Source organism: Garra rufa, chromosome 7 (genome assembly GCF_049309525.1).
Source record: "Garra rufa chromosome 7, GarRuf1.0, whole genome shotgun sequence".
Lineage (NCBI taxonomy): Eukaryota > Metazoa > Chordata > Actinopteri > Cypriniformes > Cyprinidae > Garra > Garra rufa.
Window position 1 is genome coordinate 4,739,006 of NC_133367.1, and position 13,839 is coordinate 4,752,844.

The window sequence follows — 13,839 nt, forward strand, 5'->3', positions numbered from 1 at the left end:
TTATATGTATGAGTGTTTATATAAGTGTTTATATGTATGAGTGTTTATATGTATGAATGTTTGTATGTATGAGTGTTTATATGTATGAGTGTTTATATGTATGAGTATTTGTATGAGTGTTTATATGTATGAGTGTTTATATATATGAGTGTTTATATGTGTGAGTGTTTATATATATGAGTGTTTATATGTATGTGTTTGTATGAGTGTTTATATGTATGAGTGTTTATATAAGTGTTTATATGTATGAGTGTTTATATGTATGTGTTTGTATGAGTGTTTATATGTATGAGTGTTTATATAAGTGTTTATATGTATGAGTGTTTATATGTATGAGTGTTTATATGTGTGAGTGTTTATATATATGAGTGTTTATATGTATGTGTTTGTATGAGTGTTTATATGTATGAGTGTTTATATAAGTGTTTATATGTATGAGTGTTTATATGAGTGTTTATATGTATGAGTGTTTATATATATATATATATATATATATATATATGAGTGTTTATATGTATGAGTGTTTGAATGAGTGTAAGTATGAGTGTTTATATATATGAGTGTTTATATAAGTGTTTATATGTATGAGTGTATGTATGAGTGTTTTTATGTATGAGTGTTTATGTATGATTGTTTATAAAACGGTTAGTTCCATTCCTCAATTCTGATTGGTCAGCAGTTGTGTCGTATTCATGATACAGCACTGCTATGACCGCTTCACTCAACGGTTTTGTGTATCATTGAACCACCTTAGCAACCACCCTTAGCAACGTAAACACAGCTGCAGCAGTTAGGGACTACTTTTTACAGTGGAAGGCAGTTAATGATTTTACTTTATGAAAACGTACAACTTAATATATATAAATTAATATATATTTTTGATTTTAATATTTTTATTGTGTGGTAACCATTTTATAAAAGCAATAAGGTACTTGAGGCCGTGCTGTATCATGAATAAATCACGGCTGAAGGGGTTGCACAACGCCCTTCAGCCGTGATTTATTCATGATACAGCACGGCCTCTCGTACCTTATTGCTTAAATATATGAGTGTTTGTATGTATGAGTATTTATATGTATGAGTATTTGTATGAGTGTTTATAAGTATGAGTGTTTATGTATGATTGTATATATGAGTGTTTGTTTGTATGAGTGTATATATGTATTAGTGTTTATAAGTATGAGTGGTTTGTATGTATGAGTGTTTATGTATGATTGTATATATGAGTGTTTGTATGTATTAGTGTATATATGTATGAGTGTTTGTATGTATTAGTGTATATATGTATGAGTGTTTATATGTATGAGTGTTTATATGTATGAGTGTTTATATGAGTGTGAATGTATGAGTGTGAATGTATGAGTGTTTGTATGAGTGTATTTATGTTATGTGCATGCATACATGCATGCATGCATGACTGTATGCATGTGTGACACAGTTTTCTCCCAAAAGATAAGACGATGTACAAGAGGCATCATTGTGGAAAAAAAACATTTCTCAGCTTTTATTTACACTTGAACAAAAAGTGGCATATCCAAAAGTTTTCATACCCTTTGCAAACTGTCACAGTCTATGGGAAAATCCAAAGTTCTATACCATTCCAAATAGTCCAAGCTGTTCTAAAGCATCCTAAGTACCCTGATTCATTGGGAATTCATTGGTTTTAATCAACTCAACAGCTGAAAAACAGAAGCTCTCTGCTGTTGGTTTGTGGACAGTCATGGCTAAGACAAAGGAGCTCACTGAGGACCTGCAGCTGTGCATTGTGGCTGCTCACAAGTCAGGAAAGGGCTATATCTAAATGTTTTGAAGTTCCAGTGGCTACAGTGCAAAGTATTATTAAAAAATACAAAACGTTCCACACTGTGAAAAATCTCAGAAGAAGCCAAAAGTGACACCTGTGCTGGCCATGAGGATAGTGAGAGAGGATCCAAGGATCACCACTAAGGCCATCCTGATGAATCTGGGCTCTGCTGGTGGCAACATCTCAAGGCAGACAGTCCACAGACCCTGAACACTACTGGGTTCCACGAACGCAGACCAAGGAGGACACCACTTCTCCAGATAAGGCACACAAAAGCCCACTTGACCTTTGCAAATGCTCATCTGGACAAAGACTTCTGGTCTTCTGTTTTATGGTCAGATGAAACAAAAATTTAGTTATTTGGCCACAATAATGTAGCCCTCATTTGGCGTAAAAAAGGAGAAGCCTTCAACCCTAAGAACACCATCCCCACTGTCAAACATGGTGGTGGGAACAACATGTTTTTTAGCCGGTGGACCAGGGAACCTAATCACAGTAAACGGCACCATGAAAAAGGAGCAATACATCAAAATTCTCAACAACAACATCATGCAGTCTGCAGAGAAACCAGTGAACATTTTAGCACGACAACGTCCCAAAACACACAGCAAAAGTGGTGAAGAACTGGTTAGCAGACAAAAACATTAACGTTTTGCAGTGGCCCAGCCAGAGTCCTGACTTAAATCCAATTGAGAATCTGTGGAGGGAGCTAAAGATCAGGGTGATGGCAAGGAGACCCTCCAACCTGAAAGAGTTGGAGCTCATTGCTAAAGATGAATGGGCAAAAATACCAGTGGAGACATGCAAAAAAGCTGGTCAGCCATTATAGGAAGCGTTTGATTGCTGTAATAGCCATTAAAGGCTTTTCTATGATTACTGAAAAGGGTATGAATAATTTTGGACATGACACTTTTTGTTCAAATGTAAATAAAAGATGAGAAGTATTTTTTTTTCCACAATGATGCCTTTTGTACATTGTCTTATTATCTTTTGGGAGAAGCCAGTGTCAAAAAAACCCAAAAAACTTGCTGGTTGAATAAAAGTAACTTTAAGTCAGAATTTGCCAGGGGTATGAATAATTTCAGGCTTGACTGTATGTATGTAACATTTTAGAAATTTCTAATAATTTACAAAGGTATATATACACACACACACACACACACACACACACACACATATACATATATATACATACACATTTTTAAACATATTTGGTAAAGAAGCAATTTTTTTAAATTTAGAAAATTATTTATTTTGTATTATGAATATTTTTTATTTTTGTAATTTATTAAAAAATTAAAACAGTGATTTTCTTTTAATAGTAAAGTATATTTTAAGTAATATTAAAGTTCTTTAAATATATTATTTAAAACTTTTTTTTGCAAATAATGTAACATTTTTAAATGAAGGTTGTTTTTAAATGACAAATGCAAAAAAAAAAAACAATTAGAATTTAGAATTTTTTTATACTTTTGTATTTTTTTTGTAAACTGCACTTTGTTTTAATTGCAAAAAAGAAGAAACTTTTCATGAGAAAATTTTAGATGTAGATTTGTATATGTATACATTTATTTATTTTGCAAAAATTCTTTAAACTAGTTTTTCAAAACTGCATTTTTGAGTGGCAAAAAGTGTTTTAAACATATTTGGTAAGAAAAAATGGTAACACTTTACAATAAGGTTCATTAGTTAACATTAGTTAACCACATTAGTTAACATGAACTAATAATGAACTGCACTTATACAGCATTTATTAATCTTTGTTAATGTTAATTTCAACATTTAATAATACATTATTAAAATCTTGTTAACATTAGTTAATGCAGTGTGAACTAACATGAACAAACAATGAACAACTATATTTCCGTTAACTAACGTTAATAAAGGTTAGTAAATACAGTAACAAATGTATTGCTCATGGTTAGTTCATGTTAGTTAGTACATTAACTAATGTTTAACTAATGAACCTTATTGTAAAGTGTTACCGAAAAAATGTATACAAAAAATGTTTATTTAGAAAAATATTTACTGTGTGTTATGAATCGACTTTTGAATATTACTATGTACTATGAAAAATGCAAAACATAGTAATATGTAAATGTATTTATTCAATGTTTATTTATTCAAAAAAATGTAAACATATTTGGCAAAAAAGCTAGTTATACAAAACTACAAAAAATTATTTACATCATTTGTATTATGAATATTTAAACAATTTCTTTAAATAAATTGTTTAAAATGTATTTTTTGCAAATAATAATGAAGGTTGTGTTTAAATAACAATTGTAAACAAACAAACTCTAATTTTAAATTTTTATATTTTTGCAAAAAAAAACAGCACTTTGCATTTGGATGATTAGTAATATGCATATATGTAAATTATTTTTATTTAGTTACTTATTTTGCAAAAAAAAAGAAAAAGCAGGAATCGACTTTTGAATATTCCTATGAATTATGAAAAATGCAAAACTAAAAAAAAAAAGAAAAAAAAGAAATATGCAAATGTATATATACCTGCTGCTAAAGCCAATATGATGCCAAGCCAACCCAAGATATACGACCAAGAAAATCTCCAGTCTATGTAGCGTTTGCCGAAGAAGTTGACGGTCATGCCGGTGTAAATCGCCAAAGCCAAAAGCGCAAGAAAACCTGAATAAAAAAATAAATAAAAAAAACAGAAACCACTTCAAAACCAGACACTAAAAATAAAAATAATGCCTGTGTCAGTGCAGTAATATTTGGCTTATTATCAGAATATTAGAATGATTTCTAAAGAATCATGTGACACTGAAGACTGGAGTAATGATGCTGAAAATTCAGCTTTGATCACAGAAATAAATTACATTTTAAAATATATTCAAATAGAAAGCAGTTATTTTAAATAGCAAAAATATTTCACAATACTACTGTATTTTAGATCAAATAAATGCAGGCTTGGTGAGCAGAAGAGACATCTTTAAAAACAAAATAAAATCTTACTGTTCAAAAACTTTTGACTGTTAGTGTGTATTTTTTAAAAGGGAAAGCAAAAAATAAATAAATGCAAAAATAAAATATAACAATAAAACAAATAATCACTCTAGCATTCCTTCAGTGTTAACTTTCACAGATCGATAATCTTTCATTAGATTTTCAGTAAACATGAAATTAAGCTTTATATTTCTAGAAATATTGAAATATTAAAATTGATAAAAATACAAAATAATATTGTCCTACTCAGATGGACAGAGATTACTACATCTTCTATTAAAAAAAAAAAAAAATCATAATTAAATACAAAAATAAATATTAACCCTCCCAAATGAATACAAATTACAGAAAAAAATGATATTATTTGAATTGATATGATCTTTTATATTTTAAATAATCAAAATATTACAAATCTAAAAATAAATGACAAAACAAAATAAGAAATAATACAAAATCTTCCTAATAGTAACATTGGGCGACTTGGATGAACAGAGCTTGCTCTTTTCTTTTTCATATTTGGGCAGAAACTGTGAGAGAGAGTGTGAGAGAAGAGGTGTTTTGTAAGATTTGGTGTGTTTCTGACCGGACAGCAGCAGGGCGATTCCTCCGGTCCGCACCCGTCGGCTCCGGGGCCGTTTAGACGCGGTGACGCCCAAAACAACTCCAGCAAAACAGCCCAGAACCGACAGCAGCATGAAGGCCCGCGTGGCGTCCCAGAATGCTGCAGGACAGACAAAAAAAATCAGTGCACTTCCTGTTTGCTTAAAACGATTAAGGCAGATTGTTGATTAGTGCCTTTGAGACACACACACACACACACACACACACACATATTATATATATATATATATATATATATATATATATATATATATATATATATATATATATAAACAATATATATACATGATACAAAGCAAACACTATATATAAAATAAATAAATACATATATATTTGTTTATATACAGTGTTTATGTTTACAAATATATAGTTTCTTTATATATATATATATATATGTGTGTGTGTGTGTTTGTATATGTTTATATGTATTGCTTATATATGTTTGTATATACTGTGTGTGTGTGTGTGTGTGTGTGTGTATATATATATATTAGGGCCGGGACTCGATTAAAAAATTTAATCTAATTAATTAGAGGCTTTGTAATTAATTAATCGAAATTAATCGCATTTTAATCGCATGTAAATATTTGACCTGAGAACAGTGAGAATTAAGATTTTTACATGGATTTTTAGTATACCATTGAATAATGACTGAATACATAAGCTTAAGCAACAAAATATTGTTTATTTTTGTTCAACCAAGTCCAACAGACCAGTGCAATATTGCCATTAAGTGTAGCAAGAGGCACGTTCTTTAACGAGTCTTTCATTCCGAGAACTCTGCTCTTGTGTTTGCTTAATTATGCATTTAAACGTTAATGACCAAACCTATCATTATAAATGTTGCTGCACATGGAATATAACGCGGATAACATTTAAAAAAATAGTTTTTATCAGGTTACACACTGATTATTTATCACTCAAACCCCTTTCTCTACCTGTCCGTTGGTCGCGTATATCCTCCATGTTTGTAGTTTTTTAACACTTTTTATGCGTGTTTGTAGTTCTAATCGAATCCTCGTTCACGGTGCAGTGTGTTGCGGGCAATATTAGCAGTTAAGAGTGTGCATTGATCGTTAAGTAGTAGACCATCCGGGAATCTTTGGAATACTTTTTAAACATACTACGATTTGGGACATACAATACTATTTAGGACGGACGCAGCTTCTTTGGTATAAGTTCTTTGGCTTGTCTGAACGCTAGTTTGTGCTCCAGTATAATCGGTCCGCCGAATCTCACCCAGTGAGAAACGTTCCGCGGTGCAAAACTTAGTGCGATTAAAATGCGTTAAAAAAATTTAACGCGTTATTTTTGTGTAATTAATTAATCTAAATTAACGCGTTAAAGTCCCGGCCCTAATATATATATATATATATATATATATAGTTAATTTATGTTTATATTTATATATAAACACACCCACACGCATATATATATATATATATATATATGTATATGTATATGTATATGTACTGTATATATGCATATACAACAGTTCATTCTGGTTGGTTGAGAACTGTGAGATATTGTACTGGTGTCAATTTTTTTCCAGCTGACTTACTCATAAAAACAGTAAGTTGTCGCCATCTGATGGTGGAACAATGCAACTAAAATCACCATTACGAATACACGCACGTTTATCAATACTAAACACTTTTGAAAATATTGTTTATATAAATTTTTATTTATTGAATAATAATATTTAATAAACAACAACAACAACAAAAACAGCCGTCAAAAAGTTGATAGGCAAATCAGTCAAGAGTAAAGGCGGAGTTCTGATATGCAACACTGAGTGAATTTACATAAACTATCTTCATCTCTCGTACACATAATAGATTAATGAGACCAAAGACTAGCGTTAGATTTACCCATAACACATTAAATCTCATGTATATCATGAACTATAAACAAGTACATTCTCGCCTAAAAACCTCTTGAAAACTACATTCTGTGACACAAAAAGGTTAATATTTATAAAATGACACTCTGGAAAAAAAAAAACAGACCAAGCGGAGTGATACTAAATTGTGAAAGGGCGTTCCTGTAGCGATACCAGTAGAATATCTCACGGTTCTCAACCAATCAGATTTGAGAACCAGAAAGAACTCTTGTATAAATATATAAACACATATAAACAATATGTAAACATCTGTCCGCAGTTTAGCGCACTCACCCACGGTCAGTGTGTGGCCGTGGCACTTGCGATTGATGCAGAACCTCCAGAGGCCCTGATTGGCTGCGTTCCCTGAGTAGCGATACTGCATCCAATAGTCTGTAGCCGTGGAGATGATGAGGAGCACGAGGGCCGCCGCTCCACACAGTGAGGCCCCGCCTACCAGAGTGAACACCATCAATCAGAGGATCGGGACGTCCTCCTGTACAAACACACACACACACACACACACAAGTGTTTACTAACAAATCAGCACTACTCAAACAACAACCACTTACCAATTGGTCAACACTAGTCCTGCAACCATGGCAACGTGCCAACAGCCAATCAGAACACTTTAGCAACCGCATAGTAACTGCCTGGCAACCACTCAGCAAGTTTCTTCAGAGTTTTTTGGTAAAAGTGCCTTAAAACATACAATATGTACAAATTTAGGCAAGACACCATATATTTGTTACTATTAAAAAAATTGCAAAAAAAAAATTTAACATATTAAATGTGCATTTTTATAATAAATATACAACAAATATAAATAATAATAATAATAATTATGTGATAATGTAATGTATTTGTGTAATTTTAATAATAAAAATACAAAAGATCAATCCAAAATAAAGCAGAAATTAAATTTGTGTCATTTTTATAACAATTAAAATACATTTATAAAATAATCAATTTACAAAAATATACAACACATAATAACAATAGGACAAACTAAATGTATTTATGTAAGTTGTACAATAGAAAAAACAAAAACTATAATAATAATAATTATTATCACAAATAATAAAAAAAATTATAGGACAAATTAAAATAAAATAATAATAAATTGTAAGAAAAATTAAAGGTATGTGTGTATTTTTACAGTAAATATAGAAAATATTATTACTACTAATACTACTACTACTACTAATAATAATAAATTATAGGATAAATTAAATACATTTATGTAATTGTAAAACGTTTATGATAAACAACACATAAGATATAAATTGTATTACTTCTACTACTACAATTAATAATAATATAGAATAAATTAATAAATGTAATATTTTTAAGATATACATCATATAAACTACATTATTAATAATAAATTGTAGGACAAATTAAAAGTATTTGTGCATTTTGCAATAGTAAATATAAAAAATATAAATATAACTACCGTCACAATTAATATTAATAATATAGAATAAATTGCATTTGTGTAATTGTAATAGTTTTAGGATATACAAAATATAAAAGATAAATTATTAACAATAAATTGTAGGACGAATCAAAAGTATTTGTGTATTTTTATTAGTAAATATAAGAATTTAAATATTACTACTACAATAACTAATAATAATAAATTATAGGACATATTAAATGTGCATTTTTGTAATAAATATACAACATATACAAATAATAATTTTGTGATAAATGTTATGTATTTGTGTAATTTTATAATAAAAATACAAAATATTAATACAAAAATAAAGCATAAATTAAATGTACGTAATTTTATAACCATTAAAAAAAAAAAAAAAAAAAAAAAAAAAATTATATATATATATATATATTATATATATAAATAATGAAGGATAAATTAAATATATTTGTATATTTTACAGAAATATACAACAAACAATAACAACAGGACAAACTAAATGTATGTGTGTAAGTTGTACAATATAAAATATATATATATAATAATAATGACATAATTATAACAAATAATAAAACATTATAGGATCAAATAAATGCATTTGTGTAAATGTAATATTTTATTTTTATGATATACAACATATAAACTATAAATTATTATACTTTTTAAAGTAAATATAACTATATAAATATTACTACAATAACTAATAATAATAAATTATAGGATAAATTCAATGCATTTGTGTCATTTTAATATCTGTAAGATATACAACATATAAACTAAATGCATTTGTGTAATTGTAAAACGTTTATGATATACAACATAAAATATAAATTATTAATAAATTGTAGGACAAATTAGAAGTATTTGTAATAGTAAATATAAAAAATATATTACTACTACTACTGCAAATAATAATAATAATAATAATAATAATAATATAGAATAAATTAATAAATGTAATATTTTAAGATTTACAACATATAAACTATACATTATTAATAATAAATTGTAGGACAAGAAAGTATTTGTGTATTTTATGATAGTAAAAATAACAAAAAAATATAAATATTAATACCCCTACTACTACAATTAATAATAATAATAATAATAATAATAATAATAATAATAAATAGGATAAATTAAAAGCATTTGTGCAATTTTTATATCTTTAAGATATACAACATAAAATATAAATTATTAATCAAATTTTAAGTCAAATTAAAAGTATTTGTGTATTTTGTAATTATAATGCATTTGTGTAATTTTAATATTTTTAAGATATACAACATATAAACTATTAATAATTAATAAATATAAACAACATTACTACTACAATAACTAATAATAATAATAATAATAATAATAATTTATAGGATAAATTAAATGCATTTGTGCAATTTTAATATTTTTAAGATATACAACATATAAAATATAAATTATTAATCAAATTTTAAGACAAATTAAAAGTATTTGTGTATTTTGTAATAGAATAATAATAAAAATAATAATTAGAATATTTTTAAGATATACAACATATAAACTATAAACAATTAATAAATATAAAACACATTACTACAATAACTAATAATAATAATTTATAGGATAAATTTAATGCATGTGTAATTTTGAAATTTGCATGATATACAACATATAAAGTAACTCATAAATCACAAATCATCATCATGGATAAATTATAGGATAAATAAATGTATAATTTCTAAAATATATAACAAACAAATAAATATAAACCTAAACAAACCTTCAAATAAACAAACTAAAATGTTTAATTTACAACGATAAATTTGTGTTACATCAGTTGAATTTAGACAAAAAATGAAAAAAAAGTTAGTGTTTTTTGTCTTTCTTATATAAACATCTAATAAAAAAGCTCTTAAATCAAGATATTTTAACTTAAGATAAATGACTTAAGATATTAGTCTTGTTTTCGTAAAAAAAAAAAAAAAAAAAAAAAAAAAAAAATGAAAATTACATTCTGTTAGTTTTTGCTTGTAACCAGCAAAAGTATCTGCCAATTGGGTACGAAAAATAATCTTAATTCAAAGGCTAAACAAGAGTTTTCTTTTAGATGTTTTAAGCAAAAACTTTTTTTTTTCAGAAAACAAGGCATAATATCTTAAGTCATTTTATTTGCAAAGTTAATACACCTTGATTCGAGTTTTTAGATATTTATAGTAGAAAACAAGAAAAAAAATACTAAGCAAGAATATTTTTGCAGTGTAATGCTATATTGCAAAAACTAAGCTGATACGAATACTGAGGTAAATCTCAATACTACTTTTCCAAGTTCTCTACTAACTTTTTACAAGCAAACCCCTCTGCTGTGGTCCTCCATCAACCTGTTCGCGAACAAAAGCCGTTGTGTGCGATCAGCATTTGGCTCGAATCGAGCCGATCAAACTTCATCCGTTCATCATAAGAACGTTCTGAATGCGAAGCGTTTGCGCAGCACAAACTGGATCAGCACATTTCAAACTCGAGCTGAACGCTGCCAAACACACACAAACGCGCATACACAGACCCAGCGTCCACAAATTACTCATTCACAGACGAATAAGAGAGCCATTCACGATAAAACTCACAAAACGTGCAATAAATACATTGCAAGTGGACGCAGAGAACAACCGCCGCTTTTGTTCCCGCCAATGCAAGGATTTAAAAAACAACGAGCGTAACGGTCAAAACATTCCAAGACTTGCCTCAGACAAACAGCCACAGAGTGTTCTCATAAAACAGATAAATAAAGCTTATATAAAGTGTTATTTTATATCATTATGTACCTCTTTGACGGTTGGTGCCTGTCTCCCACGAAGATTGCGCTCTGTGCCCGCGCTTCTAGCGTTTTTAAGCCCGCTACGCCCGGCTGTCATTGTTCTGGCCACAATAGAGCGAATCATCCAGTCAGACATGTGAGATGTGAGGTAATCCGCATCTTTCACTGCATCTAGTCCTCTTGTTTACTCACTTTCCCTCTTCTCACAATCTCGCCAGTCTTCGGCATCAATTGTGGGACGTTTAGTGACGCGTGTCGACGCCCTCAGTCTTCCTTCTTTGGCTGGAGGTCAACTTGAGACTGAAAGTTTGAAATTGATGAATAAACATCTCATCAGCACATCTACATGTAGTTAAACACACAGAGGAACATCCACTAGTCAGCAAACACAATCCCGTAACGTAGGTTATCTACTGATGCAAACAAAGTTTCTTGGCAGGGAATATTAGAGTGACTGTTCTGGGAACCAAAAATTGTTAGCTTGTCAAATCCATTCAGAACTTTAGTTAAAGGAGTAGTTCACTTTCAGAACTAAAATGTACAGATAATGTACTCACCCCCTTGTCATCCAAGATGTTCATGTGTTTGGTTCTTCAGTTGTAAGGAAATGATGTTTTTTGAGGAAAACATTTCAGGATTTCTCTCCATATAATGGACTCCCATGCATTTTGGAAGTTTAAACTCTGTGGCACCATAGAAGTCCATTATCTGGAGAGAAATCCTGAAATGTTTTCTCAAAAAACAGTTTCTATTTGACTAAAGAAAGAAAGACATGAACATCTTGGTTATCAAGGGGGGTGAGTACATTATCTGTACATTTTTGTTCTGAAAGTGAACTACTCCTTTAAACACTAAAAAGAACATCCACTAGTCAGCAAACACCTTCCTATAACAGTGCAATATGGTTATTTTGATGGAAAACCAAAAACAAACATAATAGGAATGTCTGATCTGGGAACTAGAAACCAGATAAGTTCACAAGTTGCTGGAGTCCGAGTCAAGTCTGAAGTCTTTGTCACTGGAGTCTGAGTCAAGTCTTAAGTCTTTGTCGCTGGAGTCAAAGTCAAGTCTTTGTCGCTGGAGTCAAAGTCAAGTCTTAAGTCTTTGTCGCTGGAGTCCGAGTCAAGTCTTAAGTCTTTGTCGCTGGAGTCCGAGTCAAGTCTTAAGTCTTTGTCACTGGAGTCTGAGTCAAGTCTTAAGTCTTTGTCGCTGGAGTCAAAGTCAAGTCTTAAGTCTTTGTCACTGGAGTCCGAGTCAAGTCTGAAGTCTTTGTCGCTGGAGTCAAAGTCAAGTCTTAAGTCTTTGTCGCTGGAGTCCGAGTCAAGTCTTAAGTCTATGTCGCTGGAGTCCGAGTCAAGTCTTAAGTCTATGTCGCTGGAGTCCGAGTCAAGTCTTTGTCGCTGGAGTCAAAGTCAAGTCTTAAGTCTTTGTCACTGGAGTCCGAGTAAAGTCTGAAGTCTTTGTCGCTGGAGTCAAAGTCAAGTCTGAAGTCTTTGTCGCTGGAGTCCGAGTCAAGTCTTAAGTCTGTCACTGGAGTCTGAGTCAAGTCTTAAGTCTTTGTCGCTGGAGTCAAAGTCAAGTCTTTGTCGCTGGAGTCAAAGTCAAGTCTGAAGTCTTTGTCGCTGGAGTCAAAGTCAAGTCTGAAGTCTTTGTCACTGGAGTCTGAGTCAAGTCTTAAGTCTTTGTCGCTGGAGTCAAAGTCAAGTCTTTGTCGCTGGAGTCAAAGTCAAGTCTTAAGTCTTTGTCACTGGAGTCCGAGTCAAGTCTGAAGTCTTTGTCGCTGGAGTCAAAGTCAAGTCTTAAGTCTTTGTCACTGGAGTCTGAGTCAAGTCTTAAGTCTTTGTCGCTGGAGTCAAAGTCAAGTCTTTGTCACTGGAGTCCGAGTCAAGTCTGAAGTCTTTGTCGCTGGAGTCAAAGTCAAGTCTGAAGTCTTTGTCGCTGGAGTCCGAGTCAAGTCTGAAGTCTTTGTCACTGGAGTCCGAGTCAAGTCTTAAGTCTTTGTCGCTGGAGTCAAAGTCAAGTCTTTGTCGCTGGAGTCAAAGTCAAGTCTTTGTCGCTGGAGTCAAAGTCAAGTCTTTGTCGCTGGAGTCAAAGTCAAGTCTTTGTCGCTGGAGTCAAAGTCAAGTCTTTGTCGCTGGAGTCAAAGTCAAGTCTTAAGTCTTTGTCATTGGAGTCTGAGTCAAGTCTGAAGTCTTTGTCGCTGGAGTCAAAGTCAAGTCTGAAGTCTTTGTCACTGGAGTCCGAGTCAAGTCTTAAGTCTTTGTCACTGGAGTCTGAGTCAAGTCTTAAGTCTTTGTCGCTGGAGTCAAAGTCAAGTCTTTGTCGCTGGA

General features: G+C 30.8%; 1 protein-coding gene across 2 annotated transcripts in view; it reads right to left on the minus strand.

Moving 5' to 3' along the window:
* Positions 1–11,654, minus strand: part of lim2.2 (lens intrinsic membrane protein 2.2) — a 19,013-nt gene extending 7,359 nt beyond the window's left edge. The window contains exons 1-4 of one of the 2 annotated variants that reach the window (XM_073844709.1): positions 11,517–11,654; positions 7,572–7,773; positions 5,358–5,495; positions 4,319–4,453 (exon numbers count right to left, since the gene is read on the minus strand). In XM_073844709.1, the coding sequence (XP_073700810.1) occupies positions 4,319–4,453; positions 5,358–5,495; positions 7,572–7,749 (451 nt within the window). In that variant the 5' untranslated portion in view covers positions 7,750–7,773; positions 11,517–11,654. Of the gene's footprint in view, positions 1–4,318; positions 4,454–5,357; positions 5,496–7,571; positions 7,774–11,035; positions 11,165–11,516 lie in introns of those variants that run through there. The other variant, XM_073844710.1, reaches the window with a different exon arrangement.
* Between the last annotated feature and the right edge of the window lie 2,185 nt (positions 11,655–13,839).